General features: G+C 35.4%; 1 protein-coding gene across 12 annotated transcripts in view; it reads right to left on the reverse strand.

Annotated features, from left to right (window-relative positions):
• ANKRD12 (ankyrin repeat domain 12) overlaps positions 1-24278 on the reverse strand; it is a 68367-nt gene that overhangs the window by 22871 nt on the left and 21218 nt on the right. For 10 of the 12 annotated variants that reach the window (XR_005932166.1, XM_041122948.1, XM_030011359.2 and 7 more), the window contains 4 exons: positions 17383-17530; positions 7571-7717; positions 5623-5823; positions 1261-1403 (listed from right to left, as the gene is read on the reverse strand). Coding sequence is in view for 10 of the 12 variants with exons in the window: in XM_041122948.1 (XP_040978882.1) it covers positions 1261-1403; positions 5623-5823; positions 7571-7717; positions 17383-17530 (639 nt within the window). In the remaining 2 variants the exon portion in view is untranslated. Of the gene's footprint in view, positions 1-1260; positions 1404-5622; positions 5824-7570; positions 7718-17382; positions 17531-24278 lie in introns of those variants that run through there. The other 2 variants (XM_030011365.1, XM_030011366.2) reach the window with 2 other exon arrangements.

Consider the following 24278-nt stretch of genomic DNA (forward strand, 5'->3'; position numbering starts at 1 on the left):
GCTCCTAATTTTATAGCACGTAACTCTTAAGAACAGGAAAAGTTTTTCAAGTAGCAGTACTATTGGTTTCCACAGCATTTCAGAAAAGCCCTGACAGAGATCCAAGTATCTTATTGGAGGAATAAACTACCGCCATCCCCAACTGAATACAATACAGCAAAATCATCAATTTCTCTAGCATCTAGGGCAACGAATTATTAAAGTTACAATGATACCAAGGCCTCTGCATTTTCAGCACAGTATCCACTATGAGTTACTTTTTTTTTTTTTTTTGTCCTACATACTAGGAATGGGGAAATTCAGCAGACAGTGATATGTTAACATGAAACTTCAGAATTTTTCCAATACATAGTGTCAGTGAGATTGTCCCAGATAGGTATGCTAAGACCAGACAAGCAAGAGGTCCAGTTCTCCAAAACTCTACGATTTTATGCAAGTTTAATCTAAAGACCCACTTTTGTTTAGACACCCATAAGAAACAGTCACTGAACAGTTAATAAAAATTTCACAATCAGATTATCGTAATTCATTTCTCTAGCCTTTCCAGAAGATCCTTTCAAACTGAGTATCTTGTTTGGAAGGTATACTTGATTTAAGGATATTTTCTACTTTTTGCTTTATACAGCAGATCGCACACATAGTAATGAAATAAAAGAGATATAAAGGGAGAGCAGAGTAATTTCTGCATCTAGTTTGCAGAAAACAAGAACAAATGCAGAAATTTATGTAAAATACCTACAGTGCTCCATTTATCTTCTCCGCTAAGTCATTATTGCTAAATTTTTAAAAAAATTATTAAGACTATATATACATCACTGCTCTATTTCAAAGTCCATAAACAAATATATAAAAATAAATGTAGGATATATACCTTTAAATATTTTACATATATATATATATATACACACAGAAACCCACAGTATACTGTTTGGAGACATTTTTTTTTTGAGAATTCTATACAGTAGAAGTCTCTCTCGAAAAAAAAAAGTCACCAAAATGTTTATTTATTAAAAAAGTAAAAGTGAAACTGTTAAATATTTAAGAAAACAGATACTGGCAGAAAATATCTGGCAACAGAAGTAAAAAACAGAAAAGCAAGATGAATCAAAGAAAACCAAAACAACTTTAAGATGCCCCCAAAACAGCAGAAGCAGAATTATAAAACCATATGACAGCAATCAGGACAGTTCAGATTTGTTCTAAAGACTGAGCATTTCAAACTACTTATTTACTCCCCTCCCACTCTCCCAGTACACTCACGTTTCTATGCCCACTACTAGCAGAATCATGAAGTGGCGTATCATCGTCCAAGCCCTGTGTGTTCACATCAGCACCTGCTGCTATCAGGACTTTAGCAACATCATAGTAACCTACATTACAAGCTTCATGCAGTGGTGTCCAACCTATAGTGAAAAGGGGTAAGTGTAAGTTTGAAAGGTCAAAGATTTAAATTTGTTTTTATCTCCTGTGCTATAGATCTCTATTGACTTGAAACATTTCAAATTACACACAGTAGTTGGCAGGAAGATAATGCCATCCATCTGATGAATAACATGCTTTATCAACTTCAAACCTTGTGTCAAATTCCAAATTTTACTGTGATTTTACTGCGATTAAATTGAACACAGAAAAAAATCTGGCACAAAATCCCCAGGCTAAACACATTAGAAATTCTTTGACTAGTGAGCATTTGAACACAGTGTTAGGTATATATAAATAACATTATTCTATATAGAAACAGTTTGAAAACCACACTACTGGAAAGACTAAGTATAGCAAATTATCATAACCAGTGCTCCTTTAGAGCCACTGAACATGTAGCAGGAATCTCTAATAACATTCAGCAGCTGTTAGACTAGATACCCAGCTATTAATAAATATTGGTGGAGAACTTATTCTTTATATTTCCTAGAATATTAGTAATTTTTAGCAATTTTTATTTCCACATTGATAATCTGAAGTTCAGTGCTCATTTTTTGTAGCGGAGCCTCAACTGAAGATGATGGTCAACCCACACACACTATATTCCTTACCTCTGTTTCTTCTCCTCAACTTGATGCCTTCTACTTCATAGCTGCCCTGAACTTCTAGCCTGCTGTTGATGCCTTCTCAAAGCCCAGTTTTGGCAAGGCATTCAACTTTTGTTTCCAATATAACCAGTGCAAGTCTGGAAGAGTTTATTCACTTGAACTCTGTGTCTAATCAGTAATGGTCTTGTATGTCCATGAAGAGGAGGTACAAGAAACCCCTAACTTAGCTAATCCCCCAGTAAGGTGATTTCTCACCTTCATCTCTCACTCAACTTCTCACCTGCTACTCATTTAAATTTAAAAAAAAAAAAGCTTCTACTTTACTCCACAGCAAAACACTTCTTCCTGATCTTCATATACTAGATTTCCTCTGCAGTTATCACTTCGGTCACTCACTTCCAACACTGCCTGGCTACCACCTCCTTCTCTCCATTTTCTTGTCATTTGACCTTTTCCCACTCACCCACAATCACGACACCCTTCTGCTCTCAGCCCTCTGATCCCTGTCTTCTTTCCCCTTATTAATTCTCCCCGAAATTCATTCTTCTCCATGTTTTACTGCTTTGCCTTTCTATCCTATCACAATGTCTGGCGTGCCACCTCTAGTCCTGACTTGTTCTCAACATCTGTTTCTTTACTCTTGTTCTCACACGGCAGTATCATTCTAGGAGATATCCCATGAGCAAGATTACCTCCTCCATTACCAATTCATTTTCTGCTCCTTTAGTTCTGTCAAATTCTTAGCTAAAAAACTCTAAACTTCACTGCATCCTAAATTCTTATTTTTCTCCACTCATGAATCACTGCTCAAATCCTCCCCCTCTTCTTGACTACTTCTTCTGTGCAGGATTTTGAAGTTCAGCGACCTCTGCTTCTCACTTTGGATTACCAATGGAAAAGTATCTCACTTGATCCCAAACACCTCCTCCAGAGTTCTGAATGAAGTCTACAACTACTTGCTCCCAACTGATACTCAGAACCAGCTCTCAGCCATTCCCCTCATACATTCATCTGCCTTTAAAATTAGTTAAGTATCTGTACTAGGTCAGGCTGGGATGAAGTTACAAAGTTAAATTCCTTCATAGCAGCCCATACAGTGCTGTGCATTGCATTTGGGGCTAAAACAGTGTTCATGCCTTGCCAGTGTTTTGGATACTGCTGAACAGTGCTTGTACAGTGTCAAGGCTTTCTCTCTTCCTCCCCCCACACAAGACGTTAGGAGGGGACACAGCCAGGACAGCTGACCCAAACTGACCAAAGGTATATTCCATACAATACAATGTCATGGTCAGCAATGAAAGGTCAGGGAAAGGAGAAGGAAGGCAGGGGCGGGGGGGTGGCGGGGATGGATGTTTGTAGTTATGGCATTTGTCTTCCCAAACAACCGTTACACCTGCTGAGGCCCTGCTTCCCAGGAATTGGCTGGATATTTGCCTGCCAATGAGAAGTAGTGAATTAATTCCTCTTTTTCCTTTGCTTGCAGTGCAGCTTTTGCTTTTCTTATCAAACAGTCTTTAACTCAACCCATGAGGGCTTTTTTCCATCTTATTTTCTCCTCCTTCCTGTTGAGGAAGGGGAGTGAGAGAACAGCTAAGTGGGTGTCTGGCAGTGTCTAAGGTTAACCCAAAACAACATCTCTTCTTGAAGTGTTTCTACACTCACTGTGATTTCTATGGGTCCATCTTCCCCTGAACTTCCCCTGCTTTTTCTAAAATTGCTCTTTCAACAAGTTCTTCCCATCTCCCCTCTCAACTTCTCTGAAGATCCCACCAGGTTCTACTTCTGCTTCCTTTCTCTTCTTCCTCTACAAATGAGTCCTGAGCAGCCTCATCTTCAAACACAAATTCTTCTACCCCACCAAGAAATCACTGATCTGTTTCTTACCTAAAATCAAGATTTTAGTCCATCTCATTAATATCTTCTCCTGATGTCAAGTTTGAGCTGACAACTAATTGTACCATATAGTTCTTAATTTCTCTCACTGGGGCCTGCTACCTCAGCTCATCTCACTACTCCCGTTGAGAGTATAATTCTCCTCATTACCATTCAGACCCATAAACCGAGCATCTTTAGCAGGCTTCACTGTAGGTCTAGTCAAAACTCTCATTCAGACCTTCATTATGGTTTTGCTTCTATTATGCAATAACTCTATAAAAACTTGAAACTGCTAGTGCTGCCAGTTAATTATACCAACGAGTGTTCTCAACATTCTCTTTATTCCCTTGAGATGCCAACAACTCCTCACAAATTTTGTCACCTTTTCTTCAGCATTACCTTTTGCATTGGGAGCACAGTCTTTCTGAACATAACCAAAAGCAACATGGCTCTTTCTTATATTTATTTCCTCACTTTGCCATGATCCACTTGTACTGTGGATGCAAAAAAGCCACTGTATAATGGCTAATGTTGAGAGGTAGAGTGTTAGAAACAGTTTGTTATGCTGTTGATATAATGTGCACATGATACTTGCACTATTTTTTTTAGAGTTGTCCTTGCATTTAAGAGAGAAACATCTACTGAACTCTATCTTTTTATAGATGTCTCTTAGCCCCCAACTCCACAACCACCTCTGCACAAACCCTTAATCCTCTGATTTAGACTTCCTTTCACTCTGTTCCATCCTTCCTTGTTACCCCAACCCCCTTCTGTGCCCTAAATGTCTACCCAATACTCCAGCTCCTAAGTCTCATGCCCATTTACAGTGGTTGAGGAAAAACCAGCAGGTACTTTGGCTTATCTCAGTATGCAAATGTCTTTAATTTGGTGCCTGGCCAATCAACAGCTGGCACCTACTGAACTCAAAACTGCAGGTTCTGTCTTCTGTGGAAGCATTACTTTGGGGATCTCATATTTACTCTCCTGGAGATTTTTTACTAAACATGTAGAAACTTAACTACCGTGAGAGTATCAAAAGCAAAATAGGCAAAAGTTTGCCAGCAGGTTCCAAAAAATTATTTAGGAGGTCTTGCTGACAAATAGACAGGCAGCACAGATGTTTCCTTATAGAAAAGTTAATAAACAGATACTAAGAAAAGTAAAGAAAGATACCAAATAAAGGATACTAAAAATATGGTACAAGTTACAACTTACCTTAAAGTTTATCAATCAGTGCTGAAATCACAGCAGAGAATGACAAACCAAAACTAGTATTAATCTAGCAAGATTAGAGGACAAGTGCAAGCTACACCACACCCATCTGCTTTGCTGCGTATTAGCTGTCACAGTAAGACGACAATGTACATTACAGTGCTACCACCTTCACTGTTACTAAACTTTGCATCTCCTCACATAGCCTACAATCCCATTATCAGTTACTGACTTGGCCTAGTATAATTCTACAAAGTTCAGCAAGCGAGCACATGTATTTTTATATATGCCTAGTGTGCAAAGGCCCTGGCCACAACTGAAACGTCCAGGTATTATTATACCATTCTAATATACTATGGACTACAGGGCCATCAGAAATCAAAATTTCCCATCAATTTTGTTACATTTTTCATTTGCATATAGCATGAACTGAAATTAAACCTCTGACAACAACTTCAGCAGTAATATTTAATTCATACAGTTAAGAGAACACGTATCAACTTACCTGCAAAATCTTTTACGTTCACATTTGCACCTAAACTGATTAGCTCCTTAACCTGTTTAACATCCCCTCGAATTGCTGCCATATGTAGAGGAGTCTCTCCTCGTTCATTTCTCTTGTTAACTTTGTCTTTTTGTCTTGAAGAGGAGCTTGGAGTTTTCTTTTGTGTTGGTGTTGTTTGTAAGGGATGATTTAAGGCAGAATCTACAAAATAAGTTTTTAAATGGTAACTAAGTTATTTAACACTATTTTTACTTCATCTAACAATTGTATTCAAAGACTACTATTACCAGTGAAGAATTATGTTTAAATAAGGGATGTATTTGACATTTCACATGTATCAATACAATGTCTCTTTTGCAATGCGCAAAAGGGTGTTTTGCAAAGTCTCGCTATTTTTAAAGTAGGTTTCAAGGACAGATGAAGTCTATACAAAATACAAGGTTCACATACTCTGGTATAAATTCTGCTGAAACAAGACAAAGCATCACCATGCAGATCAGTACCTACCCTGCTAACCCTTCCTCCAGCATACTTCCACTGTATTTTTATGTAGTGGTATGCCAGTTTACGGATATTGGTTGTGCATTGTACTCCCTGCACTTTCTCAGTTGTGCCCCCACAAATGTTTTTGGGTAGACTGGACAGTAAACTACTATTACTAAAGTTTTTCAAAATATTCTCAAAAATAAGGGAAGCCACAAAGGCAGATTTACACAAAAGGAGAAACTGCAGTAAGACAGCCTGTACTGTATTTTTCTGGTAGTCTTTGGTTACAGGGTGTCAGTTCAAATATTATCTTCTGTAATTAAAGTTATTAATATATTTGATAGAATATAAGCTTCTGACAACAAAGTGCTTTATGAATATAAATATATACTGAAATCATAGAATTCTAGCTAAAATATTTCCCTTCCAATATTATTCTATTGAAGAGTGCCTATTAATTAAAAGTGGAATCCCTAACCAAGGCAGTCTGGTTCTATTTCAGTAACAGTTTAAATAAAAGTATGCAATACTTCAGGCAATGTTTCTAGTGGTTTGAAGGAAAGAAGAGAGCCTGGAAGCCCCAAATTCTTCTGCCACTTTTATGATGCGCAACAGGGAGCTAGAGCGTACCAGTCCGGCTGTTTCCATCATCATGATTCCCTGAGTTTAATCTCTCAAGCAACTGAGAACATATCCATGATCCAGGGACTCAAGGGTTTTCATATATGGGGTAGACTTCCCCAGCAAGAGAGACTAAAGAATATTTTTTATTTCATCCACAAAGTATTCCAAAATCTGAGGAGCTTTTTAAAGATACCTCCTCCTGCCATGAAACTGTCTTGTGTTTCTCTACATAGATTTTGTTTTTAACATAGCAGGATAGTAAAAGATTAGGTAATTGACACCAAATTCTTAAGGAAAACCCAGCCATTCACTTTTAAATGCCAAATTTGTAAAAACATTACATGGGTAAAACATATACATACATGAAGATTTTTTAAATACAACTGGATCAAGGAAAGCTTGAAATTCTGAATTAAAAAACAAGGTGTCTCTCCTCTCCCATTAAATCCCAAGGAGACAATCCAGTTTTCTTCTAATTAAAATTCTACTCCAAATGGAGGCAATGAGACAGTAGTTAAACTTCACAAAAACCAGAGTATTTCAGTTTTTAATTAATGTATATGGAATGGTGTTTGAAAGGCAAAAATAATCAAAAGAAAAGAGATTTTCAGGTTTTACAGCTATCATAATGCAAATCTTTGCACATAAATAGAGAAGATCAAGAATTTTTCATCAAATTACCTGTCAATGCACAATAGTTTTCCCAGAATTACGAATAATTTAAAAAATTTTCAATAAAAAACCAGGGATTGTTGAAAACCAGCAGGGTTCAGAATATTCTGATTGGGGTAGAATTAAACACGCAGAAGGAAGAAAGCTGTTAACTTTGTAAGATCACCTGGACTGTTGTCTCTTGCTGTCATCTGCATGAGAAGTGCCATCTGTTTGCGCTCTGACAGAGGATAACCAAAAAGAATACTAACTGGTGTTGATTTCTTATTTCCAGCATCCTTCTTCATTTTCTTTTTCTCCGGACCTTCCTTCTCTGGAAATATTAACATTTAAAAACTGAAACTGCTGTTCTATTAGAGCATTTTTCTAGAAATAAAACATCATTTTAAGGTATGTGAACTGGTGATTGGTGGCAGGTGATGAAAAACAGAAATTGCATCTCTAATTTGCTGCATTTGCATCAGTTTTGATTACCTGTTCTAATCATATCAGGATAATAAGCTACTGAGTTAAAGCACTTAAGTAAGCTGTAAGGAGGATTACTAAAAAAATTCTAAAAGATGAAAAACCTGTTTCACAGCAGGAAGACTGTGTATGTCACAACTTTAATTTTCAGAGAATCAAGTCAGGTGCTTAAAAAAATTCTGTAAGATCAGCTAGTCAACTTTCAACCCTGAATACCGACTCAAGACCGTGCTCTATTCTACTTCTCTCAAGACACCACGTTAAAAATTAGGAAAAGACTTTTTAATACTGGTATTTGTTAGGTAATTGGATAAAAGATTGTTTCTCTCAAACTCATCCTGTTACTTTACCTTAGAGCAATTTCTTCTCCAAAATTCATATCCTTCAAAAATATACAGCTATTTTATATACATAACTTCTTTCCTTTTATGCATATTTACTGTAGTTTAGTATTTCATGTCCAAGATTTAAACCAGGAGCTAAAATTACACATCTGAATAAACCAGTCATTTCTAAAGCTATTCAGTACCTACAAACTCCCACAGATCTTCAGATTAGTTAAATGTGCTCTGAAATGAGACAACTTTTTAATATCTAACAAATTTAAAAACTAGAATTTTATTTGTGTAATTTGGAAACTTTGGTTTATGTCTTCCATCCTTTTCAAAAGTTCCTCCTTCATTTTTCTGTATAAAGGTCTCCTAAACCAAACACAGACATTTAGGTTAAAGTATGATAGAAAACAACTGATTTGTGATTAAGTGACTTCGACTAAATCACTTTTAACTGGAACAGTATTTAACGACCTTAACATCAAACAAGTACAAACTCTCAATGCATCAAATTTCTTTTGGTACAACTGTTTTCCATAGATCTCCCTACCTGGTCATTATTGTTTAACTATTTTCTAGAGACATATTAGTTTGCATTTATGTGTAGTGAAGATCATTCATTTTCTGTAATTATCTCGTCCTTCCAGGCAACTGCTCTTTTTGTCTTAACAAGTTCTTATCAAATTCAACATTTTATATTTTGTAAGCAGCTTACATTACTTACATGTTAGATCTAATGTTTACCTTTTTCTTCAAAGCCCCCAAGATTACTACTTGAATATGAATGCACTGGATGTAAAAGATGGCTTAAGAAACCTTAGTCACATATTTGGTGACTTGGAATTAAAATTTTTGGAAGAGTTAAAAAAAATTTCTAACTGCCAGCGTCAAGAAGGAATGGTCTGAAGAGTACTCTAACAGATTCAACCAACAAAAACAACATCTCCAAACTCTGAGCAAATAATTCCCTTGGTTGTCTCCTTAAAAGCCCAGGTTCAGTATTAGCTTTTCCAGAGATCCTGCTCACTCTACCACACTTTCTCCTTTTGGAAGCTTCCCTACCAACCACCTTTCCCAAAAGGCCTTTAAGCAGCCAAACAGGACTCTGAACCCTACAGTCATGAGTAAACCCAACTCACCCTCCAGGCTGGACTACCAACCACAAAGATAGGGACAGAATTCAGTAAGGATGTCTACTGCTTGCTTTCTCCTCTGTGGCTGGCTGATGTGCTAACCCCCATAAAGCAAGCAAGAACATGAAACAAAGCTGAGATCTAAAAATTACAATGGGGAATATGTAATAAATGAAAGGGAGGCAGAGCCAGGGGAAGATGTTGGACTGATTAATCAGACTCAGCCATACTAGAATTTGGCTGGGAATTGGTTGAGCCTTGGTTGGGGGTTGTTACTATTGGTTAAATAAGCCTGGCTGCCACACTGATCTTTTCAGCTCTTTGTGTAATAAGTTATTTCATCTTATTCTCGCTGTGACTGATTACCACCTGATGAGGCACTGTTCATCCGGTTTTAATCTTAGTATTTTGGACCATACTAAAAAAAAAAATGGAAATACAATTAAGCTACAGTCAAGGTTGGGGGAGGATTTTATTTTTATTACTATCCCTATGATTATAGTGGTCTGCCAGTTTCCTGTCCTAAATCTCAACCTTAAACACCTGTATAAAAACTTCATTTTAAAAACAAAAAAATCTGTCATCTGCAAAAGCAGAAAATCTTAAAACAGAAGACTCCACTAAGGCAAACTTTACTAACCTACTGCAGAGAGCCAACAATTAATAAAAATTACAAATTAGAAGCTTAAGTCCTTCTGAGGTTCCTAACCAGGTACCATTCCCTGTTTCATTAAGCCCCAAACTCACCCTTTTTTATCTTTTGATTTTCTCCACTTCTGCCTTAGGCCCTTTCTGTGGCCCTCCTTGTGTCATTCATTTCTTCTCAACTCATTTTCTGCCTTCCTAGCCTTCTCTAGATCTCATCTTCTAAGCTTGATTGTGTACACAGGCTCTAGTAATGCAATGCTCTTGAGGCAGAGGAAGGCACGTAAATAGTGCACATCATGAATTCCAAAGTGACCAAATAAGAAATACATGATTTTACAGACTAAGCAATTATGAGCAAGACTATTTAAAGAATGGAAAGCTACAGACCTATGTACATATTATCCATCATGTTTAAAAAGGAAACAAGATCCTTTTACAGAAGTAATTCATGAGATTTTTCTAAACTGCATGCATCTCATACTCCTGAATATCTAAAGATACATTCAATATCCAAATCAACACTACTGCCTTGTTGGTAGAACATCTGCATAGGAAAATTTAAAGAAAACCTACAATGAAACTGTACTTTCAACTTTTCACTGCAAATATCCTCTCCGAGGATAATGTACAGTATACCCTTCATTGACTAATTTAGTACTTCCATCAAAACAACACATTTCAGTTTGTCTGCCATGATCTGCTGTTTCTTAGCTTATGCTATTTACTGCTCATGCTTCTCTTCTTGAAAAACACATTCATTTCTATTCAGAATTATTTCTTACAATTTTATAGCTATACTCAGCTTGAGAAAATAATACATCAAAATAAATTAAATACATCTTTTGATGATCTAGCTTTTACTTTTTTACTATACAGTGTACTTTTCCAGGTATTTTTATCTGTTGGGTTTTGGGGTTTGGTTTAGTTTCCTTTTTTTAATTATTTTGTTAGAAAAGCCTACTAAGTAAATGAGTGCAACTTACCTCCATCTCATGTTTAGTGTTGTCAAACATGAAGATCCTCCCCTACATACTCCAACGCATTTCAGTGGTGGGGCAAATTATTCTTGTATTACTCTTTATTAACACAGTGTTTGCAAAGCATTTCTAGACCTAACCAATTAAAAGTACCAAATAAGAATACAACTGCTCTCACCAAGTTATACTGTAATTATGCCCTTAACACTTAAAATTATACCCTTATACACTTAAAAAAAAAAGACACAATTTTATTAACATTTATGTGAGACTTCATATGTGTTTTCAGTAAATCTTAACAGTTTAATACAGAAAATTAATATGATCTACAACAAACTTTAAAAAAAAAAGTCTCAGGACTACAGCAGATGCACCTGATCATCCACTTACTGGAGTACGTCCTGTAAGAGACTACTGCTTTTCCCCCCTGAGATCTCATGTGTATGCATGTCCTAAACATAGGACAAAAAGGGTGGAAGGATGCAAATGGAAAGGAGTTGGGCATATAAAAGTGAAATTTTTAGACAGCAATAAATCAATAAATAAATAAAATAGGTAGTCAAAAACTATGTTTTGGGGTTTTTTTTAAATCCAAGGAAAACAACCATGCAACTGTTGATAAAGAAGCTACACAAATCCACAGAAAAATTCTTATAAATTATTGGGAATCCCCATTATGATTATTGCAGAATATATTATAAGATTTTTTTTTTTCACTGCTCCAAGAATATCATCATGCAGTACACTACATTTAGCAGGAGAAGACCAATTTAATGTTCAGGAACTTTGACTTTTCAGATATTCTTTATCTTGTGGTAACAGAAAACTTTTCACAGCTGTGTACTTGACGTTTGTATGATTTGAACAGTAATAACTTCCCTAATGGAAGAATAATATCAGATTAAGAAATTAAGTTTAGGTGGAATTTCATGTTAAAAAATTGACTGTTAAATTCAATGAGTTTGTGGGGTTTTTTTAGATTTTGAGCATTTTGTTTTCAAAGCCTATGGAATACAAATATCTTCTTTTACGTTCACTTTCTTGTCACTTTTTGGTGTTCTTCAGCAGTTAGAAACAGAACATCAGGGAATTTCTTGTTACTAAAAAAATAAAACTCTTCAAGCGGCTTCATGTTCAATTACCTTTATTAAATAACCTTCATAATATGCAGCCAAATCTACCTGGACAACATTCCTGTTAACATTTTCCTTTTGCAATGTAAGCTTTTTACCCAAGACTTTTTTAAAAGGATTTAAAAATAGCCAAGTTGTGCTCAAATGCACCTAAATCACTGTTTCGCATTTATTTGTAGCAAAGCTTCATGAAATTCACTCATAGTACTTAAATGTACTGGCACAAGAAATCAGAATCACTGGTGATTATTTTAGGGGAACTTACACATGACAGTTTATGTCCCAAGGCAACCAATAATTTATCTGGGGTTTTTTTCATTATTATGTGGATAAATTAGAAATTACTTGACTGAGAATTTGTAAATGTTTTAGGAAAATAAATTATTAAATAATGTAATGTGGATTTCTCAAAATACATCATGCCAAACTAACAGAATATTCCATTTGGTAAAATAACAACCTTAGTGGATAAAGGAAATAAAGCAGAAAGACCAAATTCAAACTTCACAGCTCATGATATTCTGGTTTCACGTAAAACTCCTATCACAATGCAAATTGTAAGGAATAACAGGATTAAGAAATAGGACCATATGAAGCTAAAATACAAACTGCCTGAAATAAATGCTTCTAAAGAAGTTATAAGATTGAGTGATATACAACAAAAGACTAATATGCTTATTACCAACAACTGTAGAAGACAGGTCAAGATGATTAATTCTGCAGATGACGAAGTTAAGACAGACAGAGTTACTGAGATCTGTGGGATTGCGGTAATCTGACTGAAGTTATTTTAAAGAGAAACACATCATTATTGACTGCTGCTTCCTAGCCTTAGTGAAAGAAAGATTAGAATGTGATGAAGAGACCTCACAGTATACTGTACACTGCAGAGATATCAAGGTACTATTCTGATACCTAATTAATCAAGTTTATGGCATATTTATTTAACCAAACCAACACACACATACACACACACAAAACCACCTCCACCTTCCTGCCTCTAGCCCAAACGACAGTTAAGGAAACTTGTAATAGTTGAACAGCAAGTCCAAATCCAACAACCAGTAACAGTGTGTACACAGTCGCTTTAACAGCCCCACTAACCTCTGTAACTATGGGAAGCACAAGTATAGAAATTGTGTAACTATAATGTACACATGGAATATTATAAAGAGGTCAGTTGTTTTGCTCTTCTGGATGTCAATTAAATGCTAAAAGAAATATGACTGTTCCTGTTTGGACTACTTTAAAGACAGAAATTGAAGGGGTCAGAAAACAAAACTGAGGTGCTACTATGAACAGAAAATCCAGAGAACATAATTTCCAAGAAAAGATCAACAAGTTAGCACACTCAGTGTAATTGTAACTCTTGTAGTTCTTCCTGAATAATAAACTATGTAACAAGACTACAAAAAAAAAAACCCAAACAAAAAGCCTATGCTTATCTTCACGATAAAAAGATTCTTCCGATCTGCAGTTATGTTTTACTACTATCAAAAATTTAAATTTCTCTCTTCAGACTAATAAGGTGGAGAAGGCAAACAAACTCGTCCTTTGCAAGAGCAGCACTTGCCTGTTGTTCTTCTTTCGATAACCACATCAGAGGTTATTTAAAAATAACCAGATTAATTAAATAAATTAACAACATTTAAATAATGCTAGTTAAGTAGTCTAAATAAGGGATGGCCTTTCGATCAAATTATGTTTTTGGATTGGGAGACTTCAAATCAGAGAACTTATTAGAAAAGGTATGAAAAATGCTTCTCCTTCCACCATACATTCCACCAGTCTTAATCAAAGCTTGCGTATAGTAGAATCCTTCATAAGATTAACTTAAATAAGGGTTAAAGCTATACTGCAAATTTTGCAGTATAAACAAATTTGACTGGAGTATGCATATATCATACTAGCTTTTTGTGGTTGCTCTGGTCAAAGAATGGGGATGTGATAACAGAGCCCTCAGTTTAGGATAGCCATCCAAACCAGGACAGTGTAACAGACACAGCCCTGCACAACAAAAGAAACTAAGAATAGGATGCTGTTGATTATAGACAGGTTACTTAGTGCCATTTCAGGTGCTCTCGCTGTCCCACTGGCCTCTTCAGAAGACCACAGGTCTGTGACTCGCATTATCTTTCAGCTCTCTGCAGGCTCCTCAGCTACTGCAGGCATCTCAACTGGCATTGCATGACTACATTTAGGCAACTGGACTTGGTCCTAACCAGTATGAAATTATTAAGAAAGTAACCTAAAGGCTAAATCTGAAAATATTTAATACTAATTTATTGCAGAGTTTCTTAGGCAAAAACATTGATTTAAATCTAAATTTAGATAAACAGGAGGGCTAGAATTGTTCTAGACTCTTATGGGTCACTACAAATGCTGCTTGATTTCAGTCTTGACAAAACTGACTGGGTGTAAAATTTACTTTATATATAGTTTTGTAGGAATCAAATTTAAAAAATTATTTCCAAATTAATTTAACATTCAGTTTGGCTGTCCATGTTCATTATTACTTACAGTTTCTAGACAATACCCGAACCAAAAAAAAACCACCACAAAAAAGAGCAAGAGATGGAATTGCAGGGGCAATTTTTACAAAAATAAAGCAAAAAAGACAAAATCTTAGTTTATGAATGAATATTCTGGAGATAGAACTGAGACAGCTCTAATGATGTAAAGCTTTAAAAATTAGGTATTCCCATTCTTTGACTGATTTACCTGCCTAAACAGGACAAAACCCAATTATCACGGAGTTTCTACAATTCGCTAGCAACCCTATCATGTATCTTGGAAATAAACCATTTATTAAATTAAACTATTAATTAAATGGAATTTTTTATCCTAGAGCTACTTTTTATGGCATTTCTTGATTTTGTTCACCCAGACACATTTTTAAAAGACCCTAAATCTTTAAAAACATTTGAAAATCAAACTCAATGGTCTTATCTGTTACAGAGAAACTATTTAGCAAAGCAGTAAGAACACTTTGCTATTCTGAACTCTGAAAAACACAAATTGGAAGGCTATTAAAAATAAAACTGTCAGGAAAGGATAAAATACATCCTGGAACTGTAATCAACAGTGGGAAGAATGGAGTAGTACCACGTATTTTTTCAGAATCTCTTCAATTATGAATTATATACACAACCTTTGACCATTTCCCTAGAATACCACTACAGATTTTCACAAAGTACCAGAAGAAAACTGAGATTTTATTTATTGGGGTTTTGGGGTTTTTTTTTTTAAACACTAGCACTACTAGCTGATGAGAAGCTTTTCATCACCTCTTCTCTTTCCCTCCGTCTCCGATTACACTTTCACCTCCAAAAACTTACCTTCTTCCTTCTCAAACAACATTTGCCATTCTCTGTACATAGTTAGCAGGGAGACACTTCTGTCACAGGTAAGTTTAGTCCAGTGATGGCAAACCTTTTCAATGTATAATGCCAAGTTTGTGTCAGAAGCAGCACTGCATTTCATGATCACTGATGTCAGTCCTAATCCACCCCAGTGACAAACTTGGTACCAATCTAACTGGTTAATTCCCACTGGTCTACTCTAATTGGTGAGGTACAGAATCAGGCATTACAAGAACTGTTTTTTCATCCTAGTAATGCTCCTGCCTCTAAAGTTTCTGGAAAGCTTATGTATCAAGTTCCTCATCTGTGAAATGGGGTAGTTGCTCTTACCTTCTTACCTCCTTACCTCAGCAGTAATGAAATGGACAACAAACTGTGATGTTTGCCACACAGTAGCTAAAAAGCTATGTGCCTTCTATTGTTATATTAATTATTTATTGCCCCTCCTTGAACTGTTTATTTCATCTCCCTACTACAACTTGTAATAAAAAGATTTTGTAGTGTGTGCATTGTCTTTTTATGCATGTCTAAGTGCCTAGAATAATCCATCTTGTTTGTGGCAACTGTGACAATAGATGCTATAGCAAGAGAAACAAAAAATTACATTCCCTTACAAGATGCTATGACAATGAATTATTTAAAGTTGATGGTGGTAGTGAGAGATGACAAAAGATTTTCAACACAGAAAACATTAGGTAAGTGCTAAATATTACTTCTAAACATATTAATTTCCATTACGAAAATAGTTAGGGTCTAATAAATTTAATAAAGCAGATTCTGGGAGCATACTTCTAATTTATACACGGTCTTTTCAGAATCAACCGGTATCATGAACAGTGCAAGACTCTAGAATTCTGTAAAACCACTGAAAACAGAGATCTAAAGCCAAGAATATTGTTTTGTAATGTGACTATTTCAACTTTGGATTTCATACCATATTCTCTTTATAGTAACAAAAACGTGTGTGTAATATCCAGGAGCCAAATATTCTGCATGAAATCAATCCTGGACAAAAATTAAACATGTACTGAGGTATATACTTCCATCTTGCATTTAAATCTAAGCTTATTAAGGGAATTACCTGTTTATGAAAATATTCAAATGTACAACGAGCACTGTATAAGAAACTGTAGTACTGAGCCTCTGAGAAATTTGGGGAACATGCCTTTTGGTGGCCTTCCAGAGGGCACAGATACTGTTTTGCTACCAGCAGAACTATTACTGAACTATGACATAGGTAACTAATTGCCTAGACTCAGAGATAACTGTACTCTTGGAATACATCCAGATCCCTCCATCCTGATTTGAAAAGAGCCATGTTAAGAATGGTATTTTGAAATCTTGAAATCAGTTCTATATAGAATATGCTTAAGTTAGGAAGAACTACCAGCCTGTCCAGAAAAGGTATCCTGAACAGATCGTAGGAACTTAGACTGAAAGAAAAGTTCACTCTCCATGGCTAGTTTAGTTAGTTCCATAACCTTAGCAACCTTTTTTTCTATATGGAGGACAGTACATCTACCAATCTTTCCCACTCTCCCTCCCCCAAAAAGGCTATGAAAGGCTGATAGCTGTGTCTCAAATCAAGGCACTTACATGTCTTTTCATCAGTTAGCTTATTTAAACAAATGGACCTCTAGAGATGACAATGAAAAGAAAGATTTATTACTAAAATAGAAGCAAAAGAATGAAGTTAAGAACAACTGGAAAATGTAGATAAACTATGCTGGCAAGCTAGCTCTTGCTAACGATAGGATGAAAGCCTGTCAGACTGAGACGCAACAATCAGAAGCAAGCAAACAACTTTTGTACTTAGTATCCTTTTTTATAGGGAAAAAATAATCAATATAAATACATAATATACAATTAATTAAGTTAGGAAGTATTTTACCAACAAATAATTAGTTAAGGAAATAAAAAGGTTCTACCTGTGTCTGAATTGCGATCTTCATTTCTGGATGGACTAATAGTAAAAGGAAGTTTACGTTTCATGGAAGACTTTTCTTTCATCTCCTTCCCCACATCACTCCTATCCACTTTTGGAGTTTTGCTGTAGGATGCAATCTTGTCCTTGCTCTAATATAAATAAAAAGTATACTAAGTAATTTTTGCATAAAGCAGAATAGTCTTATAATGTATACAGATGGAAAAGACTGCTATGCAAGAATGTATGTGCATGTGTGTAAGTATGTGTATTACATGGTTTATTCAAAAACTTTTAAAGTAACCTTACTAAAAATAATCAATGGCATTTCTTTCTTTTTAAAAGCAGTAATCTCTGTGTTATTTCTACTTCCAGATACATCACTGTAGAACTGCTGTTCACTATTAGAACCTTGATTAATAAGCAAAGGAACAACACAAACTGGACAAGAATTTGCGACCACCCCAATTTCCTTCCCTCACTGTAACGTAATAATCACATTAAAAGCACATTAGAAGCCCACACTGCAATTCAGACTGTTAATAGTAACACAGTAACAGCCAAAAAAACGCTAACAATCCTCCCCTGCCTCCACCCCCACCCTGTAATCCATCCATAAAGAGCTCCCTTTCTATTTCAACAAGAATAATAGTGTAGTGTTTCATTTTCTAAAGCAAAATTTACAAACAACTTAGAAAATCTACAAAGAAACTTTTTAAACTGGTATAAAATTTAGAAAAAATAGGTACAAACTATTTGGAATTTTTAGTTGCATAAATCTGGGATTTTTAGCTTATAAAAACTTATTTTAACAAATGGACCTCTAGAGATGACAATGAAAAGATTACTAAAATAGAAGCAAAAGAATGAGGTTAGGAAATTACTATTATTATACTTTAAGATAAACAGAGAAAAACCTGGATGGGCACAATATTAACTTATGTTTGATTACTTTGATAATATAGAAGGTCAAAGTATGTAAAAGATAGCAAGTTAGTGAGAAGACTGCTTGAGAGAACTCTCTGCAAACCCCAACATTTTGGCCTAGCAATCAAGATGCAATGTAGAGACATAACATTTTCTGCTCATTACATGCTGCAGAAACACATTATCCAGCTACGTCAGCTATCACAACTCCCCAGCTTTATATCATTCTTAACAGATCATCAGATGAAACCACTAACAGATTCATTTTCTAGAAGTAGAAGAGGCACATACACTGACTTGCCACTTAGTGAAAAACAAAAGGCTGCTCCTTGGTACTTTTGAAGCCAGAAGTTAAAAGATTTATTCTGATTAGAGGAAAACTAGAAAATAACTCCAAGTAAAGGTACTATTCTCAAGGGCGCCTTTCCTTTTTTTAAAAACAAACACAGGTTTGATTGTATCATCTGACACTCTGAGTTTAAACTGTTGCCAAAAGTGTAGGCAGAAGCAAATACAAAAAACCTGCAAACAAACTCTACAATCTTCAGCAAACAAATGTAGACTGATCCCTTCTTTGTGATTTCCCTGGTACAGACGTCAGGAGAACTCCTAAAGTAAAAGGCTGATGCTCACAGAGAAAACCTATCTTCACTCTGAGTTTGGAAACCTGAAAAAAAACCCCAACAAACCCAAAACAACCGAATACCAAAACCCCAAACCAAAATGAAGAATAAAACCCACACACCAAAAGCAACCGTCTTCCAAAACCACACACACAGACACACACCACCTTTTTCTTACATGCTAGAACAAGAAAATCTAAAAATCTAAAACACTTAAGACCCCCTAAGCCCTTGAGAGAGTGTTTGTGCTATTACTTTTGAAAGAAGCTAATCAAACACAACTATCATTTGCAAATGCATCTATAAGTTGACAAGAGCAGATCCAAACTCCATTAAGCCCATTCTGATCTCTTCCACTACACATGCAAGTTTCTTACTTCAGCCCAATCTCACCAAGAGCTCTCTCATCCCTTGTTCCAAGTGGCCCAATTATTTCTCATATGTACATATGTAAATTTCCCACAATATGATAAAGTGGTATTAAAATTTTATTGCTTTCCCTAGAATATTATCTTATGTTAGGTACTATGCAATAGAAAGGATCAATTAAAAATAATTTAAAATTCTGAAGCAGGAAACATTGGTTTCAACTTGTTCTGTAGAAAAAAAGAATCACTTTTTTTGGTACTAATCAGTAAAATACATTGGTACATGCTCACAAAGAGACACAAGCTGCATAAATAATTTGATAGCTTTACCTTTATTCTTATTCTTAAATTGTATATATGCATTATGTTAAATATTATGGCTGATGCACTACTTTTTTGATAATCACTGAATATTAATTTTGTCATGATCTAATTAGGAGGAGAGACAGTTCAAAATGCTTACTTTCAGATAACTAAAGATGCATTGAAAATGAAAGAACAGGCTATACACAGAATACACAGAAACTGAAAACTGAGAAGTCTGTACAAAGTCAATGCTATTTAGTATTTTCAGTGACAATGTTGAAATAGAGATGCAATTAGATATGCAGACACAATCACAACTGGGAGAGAGGGAGAAGCAAACAGCACTGGCAAAGGAAAAGTAAAATGACTAGTGAATTTGAAAAACAGTCTAAATGCAAAACAAAACTGGAAAAGCCAGGATAAAACCAAGGTTCTACAAACTGATAAAAATAATTAACTGTACAATCACAAGACCTCATATTAAAAGCCATAAAACTTAACAGCCTCCTGGATTCAACTTCAAGTAAAGGCAGGCAAGAGGAGGTAGCAAGCCCTGCAGGTTAGAACAGCTATTTCGATTTAAAGAGTGAGTATTCCCTGTTCGAACTACTCCTGGTCACTGAAACAGCATGGACATCTCTTTTTCAGAATCCAATGCAAGGTTCGAAATTCAGCATGAATAGGTCTATGTATTAGTTTAAGTGTGATCCACAGAAGCAACTTAAACCAAAGTTGACATCTTTTATAAAGCAACCTATAACTTAGAATATCTGTGGACTTTCTGAAGAGGTTCATTACTCTAAAGTGAAAATTGTTAATCAAATAAAACACTGAAGACATGATAACGTTCAGATCTATAAACTATTGCTGCATAGAAAAAGCCATTACAGACTCTCCATGTCCACTACAGTAAGAGAACATTTAATGGCTTTAGACTGCAACAGGAGACAAGTAAAGGTTATTTATCCTTCTATTAACTATATAACCCTATGCCAGTCAATGTAATTAAATATCAGAATAAACTGCCCAAGGAGACTGGAATTTCATCAGGCAAGGCTTTCAAGAAAAGGTCTGGCAAACATCTGTCAAGAACAGAGTACAGCTTATTCTACTCTGGGGCAAATGGATGAACTGGATCTGCACTTCTCAACATTTAATGCATGCCTCACTGGAGGATGTAGTACCAAGGAAGAATTTTCTCTATCAACAAAACCATACTAGTGTGCTATGACGAGGAACACATTTTTAATCTGTTCAACAGAAACTGTCTCGGAAGGCTAACAAACAGTAGTCTGGAAAATTTCTTGATATCCCATTACAGCTCTATTGTCTGGTACTGCTACAAACAATGACAATACACAAAAGGAGACAACAGTGCCATATAATCTAGCAGATGTACTAAGCCCTGGGAGAATAAGCATTCTTTTTCTGCCTATCAAAGATAATTACATACTGAAGCATGTTCTGCACAGTATTAAAATGGCTTTGGGCACTATTGCTGGACTCTTCTAAGATGAGAGTTAATTCTTACAAACCCCAAATGTGTTTCACCTTTGGACCACATATCTATCATTTACCTCCTCAGTTTTGGCCATGTAAGTTCTAAAGTATAAATTCAGATAAATTAAAATTTCATTATGTTCTCATGTTTATAAAATATCTCATGCAAACACTAAATGGTCTATCTGCTGTACATACTCTTACAATATTTTTATTTATTTTATGCTCCCAAGATGAGCAACTGAAATAAAAATACATGTACCCTAAAGCATATATGATATAAACTCAGCTTATTAACAGGAATGTTATTCCTAATGATTTTTTTTTAAGCTCTCAGAAGACCTGAACACATAGCTGATTCACATAGCTGTTTACTGGTTCTAGAACAGCATAGTAAGCATTAACTTCCACTGGACAAATACAAAAGATTAAGTCTCATCAGTAACTTTACTACATTCCTCAGACAACAGCTAAGAGTGCACAATCAGTAAGAGCTAAACATTGTATCAACTACAAACGGAAACCCAAATCCTGCAAGAGTTTTTCCTTTTATCTTAATATATTAACCACTGGAATAGTCTTACGCCATGTATTTAGGCCATTACAGTTTTTATTTCAAAAAGAACAATGAGGATTTTTTAGGGAGCGGTGTCCTTCAACATTACCGTTCATTCCTAAGATGCACTGTTTTGTATGAACATTATTTCACATTAGGCCTCCTCTGCCTACAATGCATCTATGAACACATAAGGGTACACCAATAATTAAATTACCTGTCTTCTGTTCATTTACAGTCATACAGATTAAGCTCCACAAGTAGTTCAAATACAAAGTGGACACAGAAGCAATTAAGAGCAAGTTTACAAAGCAAAGTGCAGAAGTGGTTTGACTGTACTACTATACAGAGAAAAAAAAAAAGCCAAAGCTACATGAAAAATACAGTTAGAATGCATTTTTTGTACTATGGACCACTGCAGTTATCTGAATGTAGAACACCTCAGGGTCTTTTCTTGCTACTGAAAGACACAGGCATCTCTGATGGCACAGTGAATGGTTACTCATTGGCCGCACAATACTGAGAAAAGTGTGCGAACAAGAGGTATTTTCCAGATTAATCACGACACTTCCCTATCAAAATGCCACTAACGCAAAAGTTTTACTTTAGTATCCCTTTCAGCTGTAGCATCAGTACTTCCTTACATCAATTACATAAGGTTAACAAATCCATAACTTTTTCATAAGAAACTCTAATGCTTCAAAGACTATTGTTTTTAAATTCACGGTTGCAAATATTTACATATTGAGAAAAATCCTTATTTGCTTTACAGAAATTTCCACTACTTCCTAAAGATATTTCATTTAAAATTATCACTGTTGATTTGGCCCAGTCAATCTTTACTTCAGAGTTTTATGTTTGTGTACGTAATACAGATTTGCCTTCATGATTTTCTGTTGTTCAAACTTAACTTTTACCCTATTGCCTGTTGAATTTTAAATTATTTTCTAGGCTGAATCCAAATGATTGCATTTCGGCAATATTTTGTCTATTTTTTCTAATACAAGGGGAAAGATTGCAGATCATTCAAGAGCCAGCTAAACACTTCTGACAATTACTTGTCCATGTATTAGAGAACAGATCGTGTGACTGTTTAAGTGACTATTTAACATCTTAACCATGTATTCAGTTTTTCTCAAAATCTGACAGAAACAACTAAACTGTATTTATTATGCTAAAAAACTGAATACAGGAATATTCACTGCAACACTTAAATAATTCTGCAATTGTACTTAGGAGCTCCCATTTTCAATATTATATATCAATTTACATCATACAATCCCCAAACCAAACCCTACATCATTCTGATCTCACATTATACACTGTGCCAAGTAGTTAGCGAGCAAGACTGAACATAACAGTGCAAGCAGTTTATCAGCTTACTTTTTAGTATCAATGTAATTAGTCCACCATTGTGATTCCATACCTACATCCTTTGTCAAACCTCCATCTTCTTCTAGACTTTAATTTTCACAGTAATCCTGCTTTCACTGGCATCTTAATCTCAAATACCAGGCAAGGTAGAATCTGACATTCGTCCATATTTCTAATTCCTGTACTGGTGATCAGTCTCAACAACAAACATTTCCTTGTTAGAGCAACCAGCTAAGGACAAACCTTCACTTGAACCAATATGAAAGTGAAAGGGTTTTATGTGACCATTAAAAAGAAAATATTGATTTACTCCTTTCTGTATCAAATGAAAATTTGCCGTATTTCCTGGTGGTTAAATAAATGATACCATGTTCACTCTGTTCCCTGGAAAGAGTTATTCATATCTTCATATGAATTTATATGAATTCTTCTTTAATGTTCTGGCAAAAAAGCTACACATCTCTGTTTCAGAAGATTACCTAACTTTGCAGAGATCGCAGGGTATGGGGGTTACATGGCTTAGCAGATTTAACTGCTACTGTTGCTAGCAGAGCAGAACAGTTTATGGAGATCAGAGGCAGGAGATTAACGGAGAGGAAGGTGTCAAGACAACCCACAAATACTGAACTGGGCACAAGGGTCACTGCTAAGGCAGTTCGTTTGGCAGAGGTTGCAGATTCAACAGCCACTCTGGAAACTAGCACCATTTTTCTACAATGGCAGCAAGCAACAGGGAGAGGAGGTGAGGGGGAGTCAGAAGTGAAGAATGGAGGAGGAAAAGGGGCCTCACAAGTAAACTCTTTATTTTGATTTTTTTTCTTTTTTTAAAAACTCAGACTGCAGAGCAATTTTTATGTAAAATTCAAAGCCTAGGAAGGAAGGAAGTAATCTGCACTATAAAAATCTGATAATCTATTTCTATACGTTCAAAGCTCCAAACAAATGCATTCCAAGCATTTCAAGCCATACCTTTAGCAAAGAAACAGGGAAAAGGAAAACTTAAATTGGCACATTCCAGGAAACCCACTATTTTTGCTTTGATGAAAGTGAACAAAAGATGAAAATTCATTTTAACCTGTGTTACAGATTTTTAACTTTTTTTTTAAATTATAAACAAAAATAAAGCTTGAAAAACTTGACGTAAGTCAGTTTTCCTAGCATGAGCAGCTGTTGATTGTGTGGTCAAGATTTTCCCATGTCAAAAGTTTTTTTCAGAAATACTGAAGTGTCAAGATAATATGCATTT

The sequence above is a fragment of the Aquila chrysaetos genome, chromosome 4 (assembly GCF_900496995.4).
Source record: "Aquila chrysaetos chrysaetos chromosome 4, bAquChr1.4, whole genome shotgun sequence".
In the NCBI taxonomy this organism is placed as follows: domain Eukaryota; kingdom Metazoa; phylum Chordata; class Aves; order Accipitriformes; family Accipitridae; genus Aquila; species Aquila chrysaetos.